Source organism: Simochromis diagramma, unplaced genomic scaffold (genome assembly GCF_900408965.1).
Source record: "Simochromis diagramma unplaced genomic scaffold, fSimDia1.1 OVJJ01000097.1, whole genome shotgun sequence".
NCBI lineage: Eukaryota > Metazoa > Chordata > Actinopteri > Cichliformes > Cichlidae > Simochromis > Simochromis diagramma.
Genome location: NW_024387319.1, coordinates 626,742 through 649,374, shown reverse-complemented (window position 1 = coordinate 649,374; position 22,633 = coordinate 626,742). Strand labels below are relative to the sequence as shown.

General features: G+C 44.6%; 1 protein-coding gene across 4 annotated transcripts in view; it reads right to left on the bottom strand.

Annotated features, from left to right (window-relative positions):
* The window catches only part of tnikb (TRAF2 and NCK interacting kinase b), a 60,675-nt gene that overhangs the window by 15,425 nt on the left and 22,617 nt on the right, over positions 1–22,633 (bottom strand). Inside the window, exons 3-21 of one of the 4 annotated variants that reach the window (XM_040005161.1) lie at positions 21,997–22,053; positions 21,769–21,894; positions 21,479–21,589; positions 20,970–21,060; positions 20,676–20,806; positions 19,040–19,094; positions 18,486–18,564; positions 18,148–18,323; positions 17,981–18,047; positions 17,081–17,279; positions 16,689–16,805; positions 14,606–14,692; positions 10,556–10,750; positions 9,089–9,388; positions 5,928–6,044; positions 3,811–4,050; positions 2,979–3,085; positions 2,769–2,884; positions 1,680–1,756 (exon numbers count right to left, since the gene is read on the bottom strand). In XM_040005161.1, the coding sequence (XP_039861095.1) occupies positions 1,680–1,756; positions 2,769–2,884; positions 2,979–3,085; positions 3,811–4,050; positions 5,928–6,044; positions 9,089–9,388; positions 10,556–10,750; positions 14,606–14,692; positions 16,689–16,805; positions 17,081–17,279; positions 17,981–18,047; positions 18,148–18,323; positions 18,486–18,564; positions 19,040–19,094; positions 20,676–20,806; positions 20,970–21,060; positions 21,479–21,589; positions 21,769–21,894; positions 21,997–22,053 (2,448 nt within the window). The remainder of the gene's footprint in view (positions 1–1,679; positions 1,757–2,768; positions 2,885–2,978; positions 3,086–3,810; positions 4,051–5,927; positions 6,045–9,088; positions 9,389–10,555; positions 10,751–14,605; positions 14,693–16,688; positions 16,806–17,080; positions 17,280–17,980; positions 18,048–18,147; positions 18,324–18,485; positions 18,565–19,039; positions 19,095–20,675; positions 20,807–20,969; positions 21,061–21,478; positions 21,590–21,768; positions 21,895–21,996; positions 22,054–22,633) is intronic. The other 3 variants (XM_040005165.1, XM_040005163.1, XM_040005162.1) reach the window with 3 other exon arrangements.

The following is a 22,633-nucleotide window of genomic DNA, read 5'->3' as shown; positions in this document are numbered from 1 at the left end:
ATATTAAATAATGAATAATTTTATAAATTAGGATGATTATAAAATCCATAATAATTTACTACAAAATAATAAAGTTGCTAAAAAAAATAAGTAATAAAGTAATAAAGTAATCATATAAATACAGTAAATTAATCTAAAAATCTGAAGTAATTTTACACATAAAAATAAGGACTATAAAATATAAACAGCATTCTAAAAAATACTATAAATATAAAATATTAATATAAATAAATGTTGAAATGAAGAAAATGTAAAAACAGACAAAACAAACTAAAATATCAGACATTATCAATACAAATATAATAAATATAGGATGTCTTTGGCTATTATTAGAAATGTAATAAGGTGAATATAAACATTTCATTTAAATTACTAGGAACTAAATTCAAAGGATTAAAAGACCAAAAGTATTTCACGCTGCACTCTGTCAGTAAGAAAGATTTGAGTTGTGATTATTTGAACTTTGAATCATCCTCCAATCCTGATCCTGCGAACGAATCAGAGACTCAGCAAAACAACTACGTGTAAACATCTTCAGTTCACAGCAGGAAAACGTGCACGTGAGCAGTGGGTAGGAAGTGGGGCTTTGGTGGGGCACGGGGGGGAGGGGGGTCTTACCAACTCCTGGAGAGAAATGATAACAAGGAAGAAAAGGGGGGAGGGGGCACATGTGGAAATGACACAAGTTATAATTATTATTCATAATTATAACTTATTAAATCCAGACCGAGTCTCTTTGACAGGAAACAGAAGGGAATGTTTTCAGACACATTTTCCAAAAGTAAGAAGATTTTTATTGGAAAACAGTAACTTTGGTTTAAAATCAGGATTTTTTAAGACCTTATATTTTGAAACTGATTGATAATAATTTCAGAAAGAGAAGTTTGGATGATTTTGATAAAGCTTTAAATCTTTTTTGAAATAGGAGAGACGCTTTCTTCTTTCAAAGTTTCAGGAAGTGAAGGAAATTTGGAAAATAAGATATTTCTTGAGAACTTTCTTTGAAAACAAAGACCTTAAATACAAATATAACTTATTCGGTATGAAAACCTGATAATGAATTTAAAAAAGCAGCATGAATCGATGATACGTACATGAGAACAAGTGGAAAGTTGGTGAAAATTAAAGTCTATTCTAAGAAACTTCAAAGCATTTGGAGACAGTTTTTCAAACTGTGTTTTTTATTCATTCAAAGTGAAAATTCACAGCAAGAAACTAAAAATCAAAGACTTTGCTGGAGGGCTTCTGAGCGAGGAGCATTTACGGCTTTTCAACTTTTCCAGCTCTCATTATTATCTGGGCCGAAGCCTGTGTTAATGTGAGTGAAAGAAAATATCACAAGCCGAGCATGATTTTATTCTGAAAGAGTCGCACAGGGTAACATCGGGAGTTTAATTCAGAACGTATGTGAGGGTGCCAGTGCGGTGAGGTGATGAGACAGAGCGATGAAGGAGGAGAAACATCACTAACCTCGTCTACAGCTTTCTTATAGCTCTGACGGACGATGGAGGAGGGATGGAGGACAGGAAGAGGTTAGTTCAGAGAGAAGAGTCAGTCAGGCTTTCACCGCATGTTTATTTAATGAGTATTCTTAATCTTACGGGGGTTTGTGGCACTGCCACACACAGGAGAGCTGCAGGAGTGTGTGTGTGTTTGTGTGTTACACAGTGTGTACTCACTGCAGGCCTGCTGGGTCGGGTTATCTCTCTGTTGTCGTCTTTGGCGTCGTGGCCTTCAGTCTTAGAGGCTGAATTACCTAAAACCCAAACACAAGAGGATGTTTTTCATAAAACAGCAGAGCTTGCACAAATTGGGGAAGACAGAACTCTAAGAAAGAATTCTAAGAAGCAATTTAAAGGCACTTTTTGTAATTACCCTTTACAAATATCTCCACTAGGGGGCAGCGTTTCACCAGTGGGTTTGGTGAGCCTTCCAAAATCCAAAATTATCAACTGAGCGTAAAAAAATCAACTGCTATGACTTTACGTCCAAAACGTCTGTGCATAGGGAAATATAAGGTGAGGTTAGACTTTAACGCAATACCAATTTGTACCACAAGGTGGCACAGCAAGTCAGTGTGACCTTTATTTAATCAGGTTGGCCATTACGAACACAAAGTACCTGTTACCAGGTACGTCTTAGTACCTACTCTGTCGAGGTTCCAAGTGATCCAAGGCAAAAATGTGACGTCAAAAGACTGCAAGCCACCGATTGCTGGTCAGTGGCGTCACTCGATGAGTCATGAGAGCGTCTCGCTCACGAAATCAAAACGGACATTTCTGAAACCTGGCAATGAGTGAAAAGGCCACAAAAACCAACGCCGTGATCCTTGAGTGTGACTAAAAGCTTCAGGCCGAGCAGCAGGTATGTCATTGTTTTAGCGTTCATGTCACATACTAATTATCACAACCTCGGACACGGTACTATAACCAGGACCACGCACACTGAGAAAATGAGGCGAGGCGAGCTGTACCACCTTGAGTCGCGTTGAGCGATGTCGAGTACTAATGGAAAAAATTTAAACTTGTTAAGGAAACACGTTCAACAAGCATGAAATATTAACGAAAATGAGACATCAAAATATCTAAAAACATCTCAACTAATAAAACGCTGCCCCCTGGTGGTGAGAGTTTAAGCAAAAAAGTTCCAGAGGGTAATTACAAACAGTACCTTTACACTGAGAGAGACCTTACAAAGGCCTGCTTGGGCGCTCAGACTGGGTTTCGTGGGTTCAGGTCAGGTTCTTGTGAGTTCACAGACAAACTCACCTCGCTCGTTGGAGCCTCCCTGAGAGCTGGGGGTGCTGGAGCTGGAGGAGCTGCCGCTGCTTGTTCTCTTCAGGGGAGTGTCCAAGTACATGTCGGGCCTCCGCAGGTCAGGGTTGCTACAGTAACACAAACGCAGCGTTGCCTCAGACATGACTGTGAACAAATACCCACACCCACATTTCCACCGGTCGACATCGGAGCTGCGCATACCTGGCCCGTATGAGGTGAGCGCCGGCCCGCGGGCCGAGGCCTGGCCCGTTTCCAGGAGAGTTCTTCCTGACCAAAGCCGGAGAGATGGAGGTCGTCCTCTGAGGAACCTGGAAACACAAAACAGCAGCAGGTTTTAACATCTGTCCGGAAGCAACAGGCTAAAAGCTGACATTTTAAAACATCAGAGAGTTTAAGTACAAAACTGAGAGCTGCAAAGGCATTCTTTAATTCACAAAATTAACTCAAAAAGGAAGCAAAAATGAGCAGAATTTTAGTCTGTGCATTACAATTTTAATCAGGGTGATGGGGATAGACTGTCCTTTATCCATTACAAAGTCTGTTTGTCTTAGTCTTTTAGTTTTAGAGCAGTTACTGACATCATTTGGGTGTTTATATAAGAAAAACGTTTGACAGAATTATGCCTCGCTGAGCAGCTTTAACTAAAGCTCATTTCACTGGGATGAAGGATATTTGCAGCACATAACACAAGACTAAAGAGTAGTGCTCTGACACCCAGCTTTGCATTTAATCTGAACACAATTAATGTGAAGCTAAATACACAACACAATCATTTTAACCACCCTGAGGGCAACAAATTTCTGGTAGAAATTTCTGGTAGAAATTTGTGATTTCTACCAGAGTAAGTCCTTTTTTCAAATAGATCATGTTTAACTAATGATAAACTAAATGATAAATACAATCAGAAAACACTCAAAAAATCAAAAAGTAAAGAGAAACTCAGAAAAAGACAGAAAAAGGTAAAAACAGACTTTAAAGAAAAGCAAACTCAGCACATGTGGATAAAAACACACTGGCGGTGGCATGCAGAGACCTTAGGGGGCATGTCGTCGTCCTGCCGCAGCCAGGAGCTGCGGTCCAGTTTGTCGAGGGGGGGCGCCAGGCGGGACAGGGGCGGGGGAGGAGGGGTGTCAGAGGTGGGGTCAGAGTTCTGCCGGGGCATGGGAGGCCGGGAGGGGGAGGGCAACGCCGAGGAGGAGGACACGCCGTGGGGGTCGTACAGGGACTGGGAGCCTGACAAGCCATGACTCTTCACCTGCACCAGGTGGGCCATCTGAACACACACACACACACACACATGCGCGCAGGCAGGAAACAGGCAAAGTGGAGGGGAGAGAGCAGGATCAGGACAGAGTGATTAGGAGGCAAGTCAAGAGGAAACAATACAGGAGGAGTGATGCAGAGGAAGGAAGATGAGGTCACGGAGGAGGGAAAACACTCCTCGCAGTGCACTGTGTGTGTGTGAGTGTGTGTGAGTGTGTGTGTGTGTGTGTGTGTGTGTGTGTGTGTGTGTGAGTGTGTGTGTGTGTGTGAGTGTGAGTGTGTGTGTGTGTGAGTGTGTGTGTGTGTAAGTGTGTGTGTGTGTGTTTTTATCTGTGAGTATTTTCTCCAGCAGACAAACAGCGCCTCCTGCTGGTGACGTGCAGCAGCGTTCTGTCCAATCCCAGGAGTTTGTCCGTGTCTCATGATGTCATACAAACAGGTGCATCACACCTGCAGGACTCAGCTCCTACCAGAGTTTTACTGAAACTACTCCCCACAGACCGGCTTTACTTGAGCACAAAGACGGAGGGATGCCAAGGAAAAGTCTGGCATGTTTCCATTACCATCCACTGTTCCCATAACATAAACAGACCCCACCCAGTTTGAGGGGGTGACACCTATAAACTGCTGAAAGCTCCTCAGACAAGCTGAGACCCAGAACCAAACTTACTGTTGATAAGTAACCCTGCCGACTGGATTCCTGTCATTTTGCATCTGTACTCCATCACAGTGGATTTGAAATCAAACAGTGATTCCAGTGCAGGCTTTCACGACGCTTTTATTATTACAACATTTCATGCGCCAGTTTTCTTCACTGTATTTATTTCTGATCAAACACTCTCATTCCTCCGGGCCCCTTATTTTAATCTTGATACCTGCTGCCAGCTGGAGGGTCACTCCAACCAGAGCCCAGAGGGTGGAGAGCCACTACGCCGAGCTCACTCCTGCTGCAGATCAGAAAAGACTACAGACGGTGCAGCTGGACCTCCACCACAGCATGAGAGACTCGCTGCAGGGATGGCTGGTGATACTGCAAAGATACATAACTTTCAACTCAAATACTCACAAAGGAGAAACTCGCAATAACTGCTCATCCTGATCCTCCTCCTGCTCTTCATCTATACGATCAAAAGCCGTCACAAAGCTTTGCACACTTTCTCGCACAATGCTGCGTCACCGCCTGCCGACACCGCTCCATCCCACCCGACAATCTCCTTATTAATCTTTGTCTCACTCTAGCTCCTCTCAGACACTTAATCCCATTCACATAAGCCTCTCCTGCACTAATGAGGCCACTCTGCTGATGTTCAAAAGAGCTCAGAGTTTCATTTCAGCTGCTTCGCCTTTGATGAAACCAAAAACCACGTGTGTCCGTGACGATCGGACGCATCGACGACACGGAGCGACCTCGCTGGCTCCAACACTCGCCGATCTTTGAATTCATCACGTTAAGATGCACTCGTGGGCATCTGTGACGGTTCCACAGAAGTGTGGAGGGCTTGTATCTGCATGTGCGTGCATGTCCAGGACACACACACTTCATTCTCTGCAAATATTTTATTTACAAATTTCTTTGTGACCAATAACTGAGAGACATTATTGAGGGGCCTGAACGCTGATCACGAAAGGAGCTCTTCTCACTGATTGATGAAAAAAGAAAAAGCTAAAGCGAGTTAAACGAAACTAAACTGACATCCTGTGGACACGATACTGAAGCTAGCAGAGAGGACAACCTCATAACCACAACATCCACAGTCCTGAGTCTAATCCTCTCTTCCTGTTTCAGAGACGGGCCAGTTGGTGAGTCCCAGAGAACCAGTGAATTCCACTGCACCGTACCAGCGTACATATCACACTCAGACAAACACACAAACACAGGTCACACACCTGTGGCTCCATGGAGCGGTGCATGGGCGGAGTCCGGGCCTGCTGGATGCCCCCGCTGCTGAAGGACTCGGAGCGAGGCGGCAGGGTTGGGTCGGAGATCCGGTTGGAGACTTTATGCTGCAATGCAGGAGAAGAGGTTCAGCTTGTAATGTTCCCACACACACACACACACACACACACACACACACACACACACACCATGATGAAAGTGTCCTCTAAGCTGTGTGTGTCTGTTCACATGTTTTGGTTTTAAAGCTGATTTGACTGATTTCTTCTTCTGGGAGTTTTCCTGTAGCTCGTTACCAAGTCTGAGACATTTTGTTCCAGTTTTGCTCCTCAGGTAGAAACGAATAATTGTTTCGGGAGGTTAAACTGTGCTTCTGCTGAAATCAGAGGAAACAGCTCGTTCTTTGCAGAGCTAAACGGATTCGTTTAAAAATGACGTCTATTTACTGCTTTTAATGCTCGAAAGATGCAGAAAATGAAGCTGGCTTCACCACAACAATTTAAAACTATAACACCGGAGCAACAGCAGAAGCAGCCGTGCACATCAGACACATGATAGTGAATGAATCTCTTTGCTGCACAGGTTTATTAACCTGCTAAAGAAGCAGAGTTACTGTTTACAGCTCAACATTGTTTATTGTTTGTGTGCATCTCTGCACACAAACATTTAGATGAACTTCGGCGAAGACTTTTTCTGCAGTAAGCGATACACACTTATTCATATTTACAGAGATATCACGTTGTTCTGCTCCCAACAGGAAGATGTTTTAGTTCATCTCAAACTGTAAATGAAAACTGGAAGCATCGGACTTAATGAAGCGTTTGATGGATACGAAATAAAAACAGGCGTCATTAAAAGATAACGGCTGTTCTCACATGTGGCTAAACCAACATCTGGAGGTCTGATCTCCAGCCAGCGGTGGTGCCGTTAATTCTCCCAATGACTTGATTTATTTGAGCTTCTGTGGAAATGTTTGTGGAAATGTTTTAAAAATTAAATTATTAGTTGGAGCTGAAGTGTGTAGATGGAAAATTGACTCTTTGTATTTGGATTTTTTAAACAAACACATTGATTCATCTAGAAAATCAGTACGTTGGCCTTTACTGGACTTATTACATTTATTATATACTTAACTATTAACAACATGAAACACTGATTGGGGCATTATTACACATTAAGTATGTTTACTTTCACCTTCTTTGCTATATTTACATATATTTACATAATTAGACCTGAAATGTGTTTTACAGTGCAGTAAAGTGAAGTCTGTCTCAGGGCCTTTTCTCCCGCATTAGTTAAATAAAGAGCTCACATCTGATCTCTTTCCCTCAGTTTCATATTCAGCTGCTTCTCATTAAATTGTAAAACACTGTAAGTCTGCTCTTTGTTCCTCTACTGTCAGCTTAACAAACTATCACGTCTGATGGTTTTGAGCTGGCTGCACACGTCACCTGCGGCCCCCGGTGAGGTGCACCTCCACAGGGTCGGTTCTCTCTAAACGGCGGTCATGTGTTTTTAGAGGGGAACATTGTGATGGAAACATTTGCTCTTCTGAAGCTCGAAGGGAAATCCTGGGAGATGAGGGTAGACCTATCTGCACACAGTGTGCTTTCCATGTTCAGCGTCCGCAGGGAGAAACACCGATATAGCTGCAGCTGTCCTACATCTGTCCACCAGCTGCCACCAGGGGGCAGACCTGGAGCTCTGCCCTAAATGTGAGTCTGTCATGAGTTTAAAGTGGCCCTAATTTATGGTTTGGAGAAAATCAGCAGAGTTCACACATGAAACACTGATTTTATGAGCTCGTACCTTCTGTGTAAGAGTGTAAAAGGCAAATAAAACCAACGCTACAGAACAAATAACGACTTCAACAACCTGGAATTTAACATGAAGTTAACATGAAGCCTCGAAGAGGAAATCTGATTAAGTACATGTTAGAGATAAAATCACAGCATGCAATAACAGAGCAGCTCTCAGTCTGGGTGGCTTTAAACTCTTACCCGCTTTTATCCTCTTTATTGCTCTAAATCATCAGATAAACTCAAATGACCTGTAAATATTATATAACAGCATGCACAGCATAGGTTTGAGAAGCACCAGAGTGAGAGCTGCTCTGGGTAGAGATCACCCTGCAGCACCAGCACAGTCAGTAGCCTGTAAAATGGAAAGCGATGGTTAAAGTTAAGAGTTGGACAGAAAAGTAAGAGGGCAGGTGTTACAGCGACCAAGTGTTCTTACATAAATCCCAAAACAACAAAATATGTCACGTCAGCGATGCTGTTTGTGGAATCCAAATTTTAACTTGCATAAAAAACATTTGAAGGGTCTCTGCTGGAGTCACTGACCACCATGTAGTTGGAGCCCCGGAGCAAAACATGGGTTTACTTGTGTTTCAGTGACATACACCGCTTCAGTATTCCAGATAATTAACAGGAATAGAAGGAAAATGAGATTTGCAGGTTCAAATTTTAGGATAAATACGCTTTTTTTAAAGAAATACACACTAGTAAAACTCTGGGCTCCTCTGGTATCAACTAATGTCCTTGTTTTGCAGCAGAACTGCTTCAGTTATATCGTCGTCTTTTCTTTGTTAGAGAGATTTAATACTTATCTCTGCACAAAACGTTTGTGCTGAACGTGAGAATGTTAGTGCAGTAAAGGCCATCGTGGGGTACATCATAGACATGCAGGTACACAGGTAAGCTGCAGGTTTGTGTAGAAGCTACTCTGTAGGCTCGCTGTAGGCGTGCCATACATTTTGGCTAGGTTACCTAGGTTATTCCTTCGTCTACACCTATATATGCTGTAGATATGCCATAAGAATACATCAGTATGCTATATGTGACATCACTGCGCGCCCTGTAAATGAGTGTGTCTGCAAACAGCATGGTGTCCGTGGAAACTCAACATTTTGAGCTAAAGTGGTTGAAAGTGCAGAGGTAGCCAATCAAAGAGGAGCTTAACCAACAGATCCAAGTGGTGAGAGGAGGTGAGAAAGGGAGGAGTCCACATCATCCCAGAGTTACAGTTAGACAGTTCACCTGGTTAGAGGAGCTCTTATTAGAGATTAAAGGGAAATCATCCCAGCAGGAGGTTAATTAGGAAGCTGGACAGACGGCAAGATGAGGAAGCATCTGCTCCTCCTCCGACTAACCAAGCGGCTGGGGCTGCGGCCCCTGGAGTCAGCGCTCCTGTCGGGACTCGTGTCAGGGCTCCTCCGGGACCCCACAGGCTCAGAGTAGGCGGGCTCGGGGACGCAGGTGATGCGGATTCGAGGTGTGTGAATGTGATGTCTGGTGGGGCTGACGTGGACAGGGTAGGAGGGGGGACGGGACCGAGGTTTGTACCCAGGGAGCTTGAGGAGCTCTTCAAAGTTGATGTCTTGCTTCTCTGTGAAGGAGTTATAGTTCTTTGGGGCGATGCGGGGGGAGTTGCTCTGAGCTCGACGCATCACCTGGAAGGCAAGGTGGGTGTTTAATGAGGAGAAGACGCACATGAGGACAGGAGGAGGACAGGAGGAGGACACTCGCTGGTTTTGGTGTCCAGAGAGTGAGATCTGTGATCTGCATTCACATTTGTTTGATGGGAGGAACGTAAGCCCTCTTTACAGAAACACTCCAAAAGGCAGAAAAACATCTCACTACGACTCAGTTTGACCTTTAACACGCTGAGCTCATCACCCTGTTAGTGACGAACACGGACGACTCAAGTCACTACACATCAAGCCTTTTTAAAATGAAACTCTTATTTTGGTAGTTTCTCCGCCTGTTTGTTGCCGCTCTGCTGTTTCACCTGGAAAATGAAAGAAATCAGAAAGTTGTCACTTTTATTTATCGCAGACTCTTCTGCAGATCAGCTCCGATGATACCTGCAGGGTGGGAAACAAACAGAGCGCGCTGGCCTTTGATTCACACGACTCCAGCTCAGTTAGTGCTGCTATAAATGGAAACATCTGTTTGTGTGAGTCTGAGTGGAACCACAAGCTGCTCAGTGGGTAGAGTCTTGTTCCTGCTCCCACATATAAACCAGCCTTTCGTCTTTGCAGCAGAGCTTCACCTGAGTGTATGTGTGCACATTTGGATGCTAGCAGCACCTGTTTGCACAGCAGCGTCACATCCTCAGAGCGGTAAAAGCTCTTTTCTTGAAACATGTTGGAAGGTGTTGGTGCTTAACCACTTTTCCAATAGTCACAAAGGGAAAACAAACAATAGTCTGACTTTTAGTGCGATCGAATGTTTCTCATAGCATGTGGCAAAAAACTTGTTTAAATGTAGCTGTATTCTTCATTTTGTCTTTATTTTATGCAAAGATTTGTTTGTATTAATCGATCAAAAGCATCAAAAAATCAACAATCAGTTTCAGGAATTTTTTTTCTACTTTTGGCTCTGTGTGATGTCAGCGGGGGACAGGGTGTCACTAATATGGCCACCTCTGCTGCGAGGGGCAGCCAATCAGAGCAAAGCCTTGAAACAGCTTCTTCCACACTCATCAACATAAATGATGTTGCCGGTTAAATGTTGTACTTAAATGACTTGTGCCCCCCCAGAAGCATGCACCAGCACTAAAATGAAAGAAAGTAAGGCTCGTCGTGTGAAACTGCGTCTCCGGCCCTGCAGGCTACCTCTTTGGCCCAGGTGGGCTTGTCGTTGCTGCTGGGCGCCTGATCCTTGTAGTGGTACAGCTGCTTCTTGTCCTGCGGCGGTCGCGCCGGCTCCTGCTGCTGCTGCAGCGACACCAGGTACGCCCGCTCCTGCTGCAGCTGCCTCTGCAGCCGCTCGGCCTGCCGCTGCTCCTCGATCTGCTTCCTCTTGTACTCCTGCACACAGAACAGAGAGACGTCAGGTGAGCGCAGGTCGAGCTGCAGAGATAAAAACAACAAGGATCACATTTCCTCAAACAAACGAGCTCGTGTGCTCAGCTCAACGTGGCCTGTGTGCACGAGTGCAAAGAGAAACCTTTATGTTACTTTAATTATCCTGCACGTCTTGAGACCGGCTTGCATTTGATCTGCATGTAGACACCAGAGCACTGCTCCTGTGGTGTGTTTAGACCAAATGCAAAACCCACCCGCTGAGATTCTCCCACAGACTGCGAAGCCCGCTGACACTGCTGACTGTCAGGATGAGAGAGAGCTGAAAAAGTGGAGCTCTTTGATTGAACTTTTAGATACATGCAGAAAGAATCGCACGACTTCCTCAGAAGCTCTTGTTAATTCCAGCTATCAGCTGTAGTTTGGAAGGAAGTAGCTCTGCCACTGGCTGTTAGGAGTAGACCTTTGTGGGTGGAGAAATGATCCAAGAGCACTCCAGTGACTGCAACACAATTACAAAACATTTGATGGCTCAAAAATCTAATTGCCATGCTGGCTAACTCTGCTGCTGCCTCTGAGTAGAATAAAGGTGCGAGGTCCGTCTCTGCTGCTTCCATCCTGCACGTTAGGCCTGACACGTCAGACGCTGTCGAACCTTTGAGTTGCTTTTTGGTTATTTTAATGAATGATGCACCAAAACTAAGCAGCATGGAGCGACACTGCACTGGGGAGGAGTTGTTTTATGATATCACGAACACGTTTAATTTGATGTATCTTGATAACGACCTCCGAGCCACCTGAGCTCTGGGTGTCTTTGTTTGCTTTGCTTGTGCGGTGCTCTCTGCTGCAGGTGCTAATTAGTTCTATGAGCTCCACCTTTTTCTTACCCCCCAAGTTCTTCTCACAGTCTTTGAGCTGATCTGTGACATGAAATGAAAGTAATGGCTACTAAAGGTAAAGATGCTGGAAATGACACTGGTCTGCGTAAAGGAACGTCAGTGTGTAGCTGAGCTGCAGCCACAGGAACATGCAGAGCTGCACGCCGTCTGCAGCTCTTGGTTCAAGGCAAACTTTGATGGTGCTGCACAATTTTAATATTCATTTCAAGCATCAGAATATAGAACTATTACAGTCACTATCAATGTAAAATGAGCTTTTTGAAACGCATCCCGCACTTTATACTTTACTTCTTTTTCCCCATTTGTTTCTCTATTAATTGACTGAAAGAGGAAAATTCTTAAATATAAAAAGACATCTTAGAGAAGCGTGTGTTCTTACGTCGAGGGTTATAAGTGACGAGCTGAATGCCACCGGCTGACATTTCTCCTCACACTGTAACGTCCCTTTAGAGGTCTGGCATTTATCTGAGCCACGTGTGAAAGACTGCAGCAGACCTTTTAGGCGTGTGTGTGTGTGTGACCGTGTTTACGTATCTTTGTGGGGACCAAAACGTGAACGTTTACTGTGCTTGTGGGGACCAACGGCCCTTCTGGGGACAAAATCCCAATTCCTACGAGTTTGAAGACGTTTCAGAGTCACAATGTGGGTTTAGTGTCAGGGTTAGGATTAGGCGCTCATTTTGATGGTTAGGGAAAGCATTGTGTCAATTAGATGTCCCCACAAAGATATGGAAACACGGTGTGTGTGTGTGTGTGTGTGTGTGTGTGTGTGTGTGTGTGTGTGTGTGTGTGTGTGTGTGCGCACTGATCAGTTTGCACCCCTGACTGTTCTGATGTCACTGACTGAGGAAGACGCATCATCACAAACAGTGAAGCTGAATAAAGTCTTCCCAGCGCCGGCGGCCATCGACTGACACGCCCACTGCTGCCTGTGCTGATTGATTTGATGTTTGTTAACTTTTTCTGTGAAAAAAAGAAAAGCCCGACGCGTGAGTCATCTCGGCTTGGTTGGTATTGATCGATTATTGACTGGCCTCACCTTCGCGTCACACTTTATTTATTTGAGTAAACAATAAACAGGCAGACTTCCTGGAAACCGTGCTGCTTTGATTTTTAGGAACCAATGAGAGCTCTGGAAGTGACTTCCTGCAGACCTGGACCTCGCTCTTTGCACCTGAACATGCCATCGCTCAGACAATAATCTTAGTGATTTGGTTTCGATTGGGACCTTTTAAAACTGACTTCTGAGGACAGAGTGTGTGAGTCGTGAGCTGTTATTGTAATTATAAGAATTTAAACGTTTAAAGGGACATAAATAAGTCCCCAGCTTTGGGGCGACCGTGGACCTGGTCGTTGTGTCCTTGGGCAAGACACTTTACCTACCGCCTACTGGTGATGGCCAGAGGGGCCGATGGCGCGATATGGCAGCCTCGCTTCTGTCAGTCTGCCCCAGGGCAGCTGTGGCTACAACTGTAGCTGCCTCCACCAGTGTGTGAATGTGAGAGTGAATGAATAGTAGCATTGTAATACGAGGTCTTCCTTTACTTTGGGGTTTAGTAGCTGCTTGTTAGGTTGAAAGGTAATCAGTCCATCTGTTTCTCCCTTGATTCAGAGCTATTATAAATCAACTGATTTATCAGTGTGTGAAACAGAAACGTGCTGTTTGAACTCCGGACAGATTCAGGAGATTATTTTTTCTGTAGTTGTTCTTCTGACTCAAAGCGCTCAGCAGGAAATAGTTGTTTCAGGAATTCTTTAAGTGCTCCAAACACTCTTTGTGGTTTAGTTGAGGAAGTTGCTTGGATAGAGGATACAAAGAAGGCAACCATGATGCCCACTCAGCAGGAGAAAAAGCCCCACACTGTTAACTGTTAATGCACATCAAACTGACTTTAGATTAGGAGGCTGTAAAGCACTGGGTGATGGTAGAGGAAGCAAACTTGGAGCTAGAAGCATTCTTCACCAGGTATAATGTAGCATCCTTAGCGCTTATCAGACAAATGAGGCATTTCCAGGTGCTTGTGGGTGGGAAAACCTCCTAAAACCCATTGCAGAATATAAAGAAGCTTAGAGATCAAGCAAACCTAAAACTGCTCCCCAGGCTCCTGGACAGCTAGCCTGCACATCAGCCTCCCACTGAACTCACCCGGGAGCATCAATCCCAGGCCTGGAGACCTGAAGCCCTTCCTATGTGAATGAATCATGTGACAACACACAGTGAAGCTTTCCCCGAGTTCCAGGTTAGCTCACCGGAGACCACGACAAGGCCAAAAAATGCAGCAGCGCAGGTTTGAGAGTGACTGCTGTGCTTTCCCCTGCTCTCTCCTTCCTGTTTAGTCGTCACGGCTGCTGCATTAAAAAATGCCCAAATAATAAATATTGTTTTTTTTAAACCAACGTAACCTCTGGGTCTAAGCCAACATGCTAGTGCCTGAAATCTGATTTCTTTTTCTACCTGCCAGCAGGGGCCGACTGCTCTGGTTGAAAGCAAAAAAGACTATAAATGGTTCTATAAATGTCCATGAAAAAAGGACTTCAATAACAAACGAGTTATCGTGGCAGCTGCACCCATCTGTGGTTTGAATGACCAAGCTCGCTACATTTGTAGAATCCAGGGTTGGAATAGGATTAACAAATCTGCTTCTAGTTCATGCTTCTGTTCTTTCACTTCTCTTTCTCGTCTTCCCCCAACCGATCACAGCAGATGTCAACACGTCTCTGAGTCTGGTTCTGTTGGAAGTCCCTTCCTGTTAACGGGGAGTTCTTCCTCCCAGCTGTCGCCAAAAAACAGTCATCTGATTGTTGAAGCTTTCACTGTAATATTTCAGATTGTGTATCTTAGAGTTTAAGGCACTTTGAGTTTTATGTGAATAAACCTGGATAAAAATCAAAGCAGGGTACTTTGAGCCCGGCGTTAGGCTCTGCCCTTCATCAGTCTGTGTGTGTTTGTGTGTTGTGTTACCAGCAGTAGGGCCTGCTCCTGCAGGAGCTGCTGCTGCAGGATCTCCAGCTGCCTCTGCTCCTCCTCCAGCTGTCTACGGATATACTCCTAACCAATCAGCAGCCCCAGCCAGCACCACAGGCAGCCAATCAGAGAGCGACCAGGAGAAATGGAAGCGAATCGGAGCCCAGGCAACCAGTGACATCACCCGAGGAGGAAATAGAAGAAAAGGAAAAAGGAAAGAGGAGGAGGACAGCCAAAAGTAGGAGATTTGTTGAAGAGGTGTGAAAGTAGGGATTTAGTCAGGAACAGGCGAGGAGAGAAAAAAGAGGAACAGCAGGAGGCCGTAATTAGTAGAACAGAAAGACAACATGCTTATTATTAAGATGGCAGTGTTAAAGATCAGTGTGAAATCAGCTGTGCAAGAGGAAGAAATCTCTGTCTGAGAGAGCGTTAAGGAAGCGCTGCTGCGAAGTTAACTACGAGTCATTTATAAGTCTCGTGTGTTACAGTATCAGGCTGGAGGTGTGGCGACCCTGCAGCTGAAAATCAGCAACTTTGTTAAAAAACAACCCGAACCACAACGAGCACACAGCCCACATCTGTGTGTAAAACCTTCACGTAGCGCAGGTTTAAACGTTAAAACGAGAGTTCTCTGTCTGTCAGACATGCTCCTCATCATCCGGTGAAACCTTAAAGCCTCATCATGTAGCATGTTTCCCTTCAGTCACATCACAGATTTTTCTGGACTAGAAAATCTTCTGTTGTCACATTTCACGAGTGACCGGCTCCATAAAACGATCGATACCACGTTAAAGGCTGCAGAGGGATTATATCTGCAAGCGGCTGCTTTCTGTTGCTTAAAGTTTTGGGACAAAAAGAGTAAAGAGTAATCTATAATCGCAGAATTGTTTGACATTAATTATAAACCTCTGAAATTAGAGGTTTGAGTAAATGTATTTTTGGGCTGAAGCAACATGACTGAAGTTCCATTTTGGTCCAGAAACACAAAAAGCTAACTAATTACAAGCTTCTTTGATTAAATCCAATTTAAATGCCAAATTTAAAATGCATTAAAGCCACAAACTTGAAAAACGTACAATCTGAATATTTTAAATGTGGAAAACGTCATGAACTGTAGTCACACAGTTAGAACAGAAGCTCCGTGTAGACCACGACTGTTTTAAGTGATCTGTTTACCATTTTACACACATCACACATCAAAGGTTGTAGACGGATTAAAGGAGGATTGTTGGTGTTGGTGCTTAAAATACTGGCACAGCCTTTTACTGCACAATAATACATTTTTGCATAAATGTTTGAGATAAAATGAAGTTTTACAGTCATGTAGTTTTAAGCTGAGTCATGCTGACTTTTAATCCCCACTGTAGGATAAGCTCTAGAGACATTAAAAACCTTCATTTCCCATAATGCAGCTTGGAAATTTCTTTAATTCAGGTCTCATTTAAACCCTGCATGAATAATGCAGGAGTGATGCAGCACGAGAGTTCTCACAGGCTGTGAAGCAGAAGTAAAATGAGGAAAAATGCTCCTTTAGCTTTCAGCTAACTGAGTGTGTAAAGCAATAAAACACAGAGCTGAGCTCAGAGTGCGAGACGCAGCGCACAGTCATCAGTGATTTGGTCGGAACACCAAACCATCTGGTTTATTATGAATGTGTTGCTACAACAGTAGAGCTAATTAATTTGTGTTTATTTAACAATTGGTTCAAATTTGCTGGTGTAACAGCTGCGAGTTGTTTCCTAAGACATTAATAATAATTTTCAAAGATTAGTGAGAGCTTATTTAAGTCTCTTATTCTCTGTAAGAAGTTTATGTTCCTGTTCCCTGTTCTAGTTGTTGTAAAGCTCATTTATTTATGATTAATGTACAAATTAAGTACCATAAATTCTCTCTACAGCGCCCCCTGGTGTCTGGAGGCCAGCATCTACAATATGTGAAATTCTCCTTTTACATCATCTCTGTAGCGTCTTCTCTGATTTGACGTTTCCATGTTTCAGTCGCTCATCAGAGTAACTGACAGGAGATGTGCTGAGAAGCCACACCCCCCCGTATGACACCTGTCAGTCAGGTGTTTCCGTACCTGCTCTCTCTCGGCGTGCCTCCTCTCCTCCTCGCGGCGGAGCTGCTCCATCTCTTCATACCTCCTCCTCTGCTCTCGCTCCTGTTGCTTCCTCAGCTCTCGCTCGCGACGCTGTTGCTGTAGGTGGAAACCGTTTTACACAACAACACCTCAGCTGTCTGCATGTCCGTGTGTGTCTGTGTGTGCGCGTCAGGCATGTTTTCCTGGCATTTGGATGAGCTGAGGTGCTAACAAACAGGTGTGATGTGTTTCACATGCAGGAAAAGTGACTTTATAATCATTCTGATCTGTTTCTCACAGATTCAAACAGCCGAAGGACAAATCGACTTCCTGTGTGTAACGTAACAATCTATCGTTGTCATTATTATTATTATCTGCGGTCTTAAATCTACCTCCTCCAGCCGTCGCCGCTGCTCTTTCTGCTCTTCTATACGTTTTTGTCTCTCGGCCAGTAGCTGGCGCTTGTGCTCCTCGTTCTGCTGCTGCTCCAGCTGCTGACGCCGGATCAGCTCCGACCGCTCCTTATTGGCCAGCTGCAGACGCAGGAAGTCTCGCCTCAGCGTGGACTCGCCCGGAATATTGATGATGGAGCTGGAACAGCATTAAGACTTGTTTGAGTTTTAGCGAATCTGCAAACCTATGGACGAGCAGCAGTAATAATGGGAGCATATAGCAGGTCTTTGCTAAATAAAAGAGAAGTTTAGCCACCATAATGTTTTTGTTTGTGAACTCTCTTTCTGAACACCCATCATGTTTTTTGGAGCTAAAAGTGAGCATCATCAGATGAGAGGGTGGAGTTACAGAAAGTGAACTGCCTGCATTCGTAAACTGTTAAAGTGTCACATCTGTAAGTTAGTCCATGGTTGTTATATGAAGCGGTAAATTCTGAGACTGCAAGTGAAGCTACAGCTGAAGTTCCAAGAAGCTGCAGTTCCTGTAGTGGCCACTTGAGGCTGGTGTCAGCGTTGAGTCAGCTGAAAGGATGTTTAATAGACAGCTGTAGCATAGAGCAGCCAGACCTCTAACTTTAAGCCCTAAATAAATTTAAAGACGTGAGTTATTTTGTTTTAAACACTTGTGAAGGTGGAAGGTATCTACAAAGACCAAAACATTGTGTTGTAACAGGCTGTAAACCGTTCATTTCTGTTGCAAAGCCGTGGGAGTCGATGGGGAGTGTCTCACCGTCGCTGCCACTCCAGCAACTGGATTTGTGGTGCTTCAGTTTTGGATTCTAGATTTCTGCCTGTTAACACCAGCAGCTACTGTGGAGGCTACGGCATGAGTAAACATACCTGGGCTCTCCTATGTCCCTCTCTTCATCCTCTTCCTCACTCCCACTGTACTCGTACTCCGTCTCATCTGAGGGGAAAACAAACAGAGATTTCAGGTCAGTGTTTACATCTGTTGACAGCGGAGGCTTCAGGCAGCTGTGAGCTGAGGTGAGTTAGTGCCTGCTCACCTCGCTCGCCCCTCCTCTTCTTGGTGCGGTCGATGTGGTCCTTCAGCTGGATGCGGACCTGCCGCTCGTTGGGGAGGTCTCTGATGAAGGGGTGCTTGAGGAGCTGCTCGGTGCTCGGCCTCTGGCTGTGACTCTTCACCAGGCAGCTCTCTATGAACGACTGGAACTTCTTCGACCTGACCGCGAGCACACACGCCAGTTAATCGCTGATAGCTCTCTCTCTTAAAACAGCAGCTTCATTAAAGGGAGAGCTGCAGCTTTACCCTCTTACAGGCCACTGTCACATCGTGTTTGTGTATAGATGTCTGACAGCATGTGTGTGCGTTTAAGTGACTCACCACTTCTTTGATTTGAGTCTCGGGGCAGGATTTCTGGGGATGAGGAAGAGCGCCCTCATTGGATGCATGTCACACAGAGCTGAGGAGGCAAAAGGAAGGAAAGGAGAGAGAGGAAAGGAAAGAAAGCAAGAAAGCAGAAAGATAGGAATTAAAAAAATTAAAAAGGAAAAATGGGAGAGAGGAGATGAGATTAGGAAAGGTGCCAAAATGTGGATAAAGGAAAGGAGAGGAGATGAGAGAAAGGAAATGATGCAAAGGTGGAGCAAGAACAGGAAATAAAAGGGAAGGACAAGAGACAAGAAATGATGAGACATGAAATGGGAGAAGAAGACAGGAGAATAGGAAAGGAAAGGAGAGCAAAGGAAAGGAAAGGAAGGGAGAGGAAAGGAAGTATTTAAAGTTGCAGGATAAAAGAAGGGGAGGGAAGGAGACAGGAAGAAGAAGAAGAGGTGCAAAGCAGAAAGAGAAAAAAGAAAAAGACATCGATTTAGTCGTTTAGCTCGCAGACAAACTGTGCTGTGAGTGTCAGCTGATAACGGTGTAATCACACTTACGTGGCGCTCCCTCTGCCATCTCTATGGCTGTGATACCGAGCGACCACAGATCACTCTGCAGAGAGAGAAACACGAAACGTTCACATCCTCCCAACGTGTTACCGACTCAACACTTTCAGGAGATCGGCGCGCCAATCGGTGTACTTGTTAAGCGATAAAAATACAGTCAGCTCCCCATCTGTGCCTGTGCTGGAGATGCCCGTCTTTAACATTTCAACCATATTATTATTATTATGTTTCTGTTTTTAGGTGCAGATCTGAGCTGTTCGTGCTGTCAGACGGACTCAGGCTTTCTCGTCACGTAAAGCCCCGGAGGGTTGGAGTTAATGGTGTAGGCGCACATCCTCCACCAGCTCGCCACAGGGGTTCGTCCTGTCCCCATTACAGCGCGCCCCTCTTACAGTAACCGCTGCAGACCCACTGATTTCAGCTCTCTGAAGGAACGATACTCGTTTCTGTTGGTGCGCTCGGGTAGCAATAATCAGAGATTACACAACTCCAAAAAACAACAGATATGATGTGAGAGGGATTGTTTTTAAAGGTCAGTGCGCGCTGTTTGTTCACAGCTACAAGCAGTTTGACTCGGACGAGAAATTGAACTACAGGAGCTCCGTGAGGGCAATTTAATAAAAAAGAAAAGCAGGAAAAACTTTACCTTTTCCTTTGTTTTAAAGTGTACTTATTTAGGTTTGTTTGCCTAGAGTGGAAAATCACAAGCACTGTTAAACTGGATCTGTACTCGTGAGATCTTATCCCAGCTTATTAAGTGCAGATTTAAATGCTCCTTCAGTTCAGATCAAACAAACACGGAGACGTCACTGAGCTCCAACAGCGTGATCAGATCAGCTGTTACGCTAATGTTTAGCATCCAGGCAAAAACACGATTTATGAAGCGTAGCTGAGCTGGAAATCCGCCCATAAACTGTAGAGCAGTGCTGTAACTTTGTAATTAAAACAAGACGCAAAACTAAATATGAGCAATTTGAAGGGATACATACAGACACATTAGCACAGAGATGGAGGATGAGAGCTGTTATAGGAAAACCTCAGAGACAAATGCTGTCCTATGGCAGGATGAAGACAGCGAAAATCGACCAACACGAGAGCGTCTCAGGTCATCCCATACGACTCCTGCTCAAGCTTAAAGCTGGTGCTAACATGAAGCTGGGAGGCTGAGAATGACTGGTTCATATTGTTTGCTCGGGGTCCAACAGAGGAGACACTTTTAGCAGGAAAATCAAGCTCTATAAATCATCACTTATCTTATACGATCCTGTGCTAATGACTTCACCCGAGTCTCCTTTCGTTTATCAGGCAAACTGGCGTCTGTGCAACACCAGCTGTGCTGTTTGACCTCACAGAATCAATATGAACTAAACCCTAATCCATTACCAACGATAGGATCAATACAAAACCAGCACGACTGTGTGAAATGGCTTCACACGTCACTGATACAAGCGCCCGTGGACGATGTTCTCGGGTTCCACAAACCGAGGGCTGAACGATCTTCTGTTTTCAGGAAACTCAGTGGTGGTTTAGTGCAGCATAGGTTACCATGACGATGTATCCTAGTACAAAGTTAAGCCTAAAGTTAGCTCACCGAGTCCTGAGACGACTGTTAGTTAGAATAAATTACCTTGAAGTCATACGTGGCATCAGGATTCTCGTCACAGGCGATGACCTCCGGGGCCATCCAGTACGGGGTCCCAATAAACGTGTTCCTCCGTCCCACCGTACGGTCCAGCTGAGCACTCACACCAAAGTCCACTGCACACAAAACACTGTTCATAGCGCTGCGGTGCAGTGCCGAGCTGTACATGTTATGTTTTTGACAGCACGCACCCAGAGCGGCCCCTCAGGAGCCTTCTAACTATAACACAAGTCACCATAATTAGGATGAAACTTAGAATAAATGCTGCTGCTTCCTCACCGAGTTTGACCTCCGCGTTCTCCGTCAGCAGCACGTTCTGGCCTTTGATATCTCTGTGGATGACCTTGTGCTGGTGGAGGTGGGTCAGACCCTGGAGACAAGGGGAAACAAGTGGCAAAGGTCGTCTTACGATCCAAAACAGAAGAGCAGGAGGCAGAGGAGAGGCTCGCTAATCCGTGAGGTTCATCGCTTCATTATTTCAGTTCTGCTCTTTGAGGCCAAAATATGCAGATACACAAAACCAGGTGTACATATAATTAACCAATCTGCATTCTTCCTTACAAATCTGTCATTTATATTTATATAAATGTTATAAATTTGATTTCATTTATTTTAGATGCATGTACAAATTTCCTTTCTTGTCAGTTTTGTCCACACACATGTGGCAGACTTTTTCTTTTTTGCAAAAACTCTGACGGTGTTCCTCTGGGAAACAACTGGGTGTTTCTTCGGTTCCTCCTCTTTGTGGGAAAACATGTAAACATAGGCAACAGCGTTTTGGTTCTTACCCTGAGGATCTCTCTGCAGATGTAGGCGATCCACTCCTCCTTCAGGGAGTTCCCTTTGGTGTTTTTGATCAGATCTGTCACCGAGCCGGCCCCGCAGAACTCCATCACCAGCTGCACAAACATACGTGCAGTTTTCGGGTTTATTATTAACTGTTCACTTCACTGCAAACCTCTATCAGTCATCTCATCCTTTGATCTCTATATACAGGACGTGCTGTCGTTGTGGGTCAGGGGAGCTTTCAGTCAGACTGATTTAAGTTCAGCTAACAAAACGTGTTCGTGTGACTAACCCAGAGCTGGTCGTCCACTCCTGGAGGATTTTTCTTGATGAAGGCTCCATAATAGGTTGCTATGTTCCTGTGGTGGCTGTACTTCTTCAGCATGTTGATCTCGGCTTTAATCTCCTCCTCCTCATCCTAAAGCACACAAACGCAGAGACAGATGCAGCACAATGCCAATAACACACACGGTCCCAGTATAACAGAAAGGCTGGATTAAAGACGGTGTGTGTCACTCACGCCTGTGACATCCATGACCTTGATGGCAGCGAGCTGGCCAGTTTTGACATGGCGACCCTGAAGAACAGAGATGGAGAGGCGATCAAAGACATGAGTCACGGATTTGGATCTAGGACACATTTACTCAACATTTCCGTCCCTTAATCTCTTAAGAACAGAGCAAACCCAGTTTGCTTCCTCTAATTCCTTGTTTTGGAGCGATTTCTGATGGGAATCCAGATGAGCAGGCCTTAGCCCTCTGCAGAGCAGGTTTCTGGGGACATATTTATGTTTTGCACTGTCCATCTGTCCAGAATTTGTGGACAAACAAAAGTGTACAATATACAGTCAGAGACTCTTTTGCAAATATGGTCTCAGTAAAGGTTGACATATTATGGATCCAAGTTCCAAATACTGTTCGAAAATACAGCAACAGCCCTTATTCTCAGTATATTCAGCTGGAAAAAAACATCTTTACCATGAAACTTCAAAGAAAGAATGATGATGATGATGATACAGAATCCATCTAACCCAATGTCAACTCCTTCAATAGGCTTCCTCAACGACTAAAATAGAAGCTGGTAGATGCAGATGGAAGATGTCTTTAATGTATGAAAGTGTGCATGTAAACCCAAACTGTGGTCCTGTGTGCATGCTA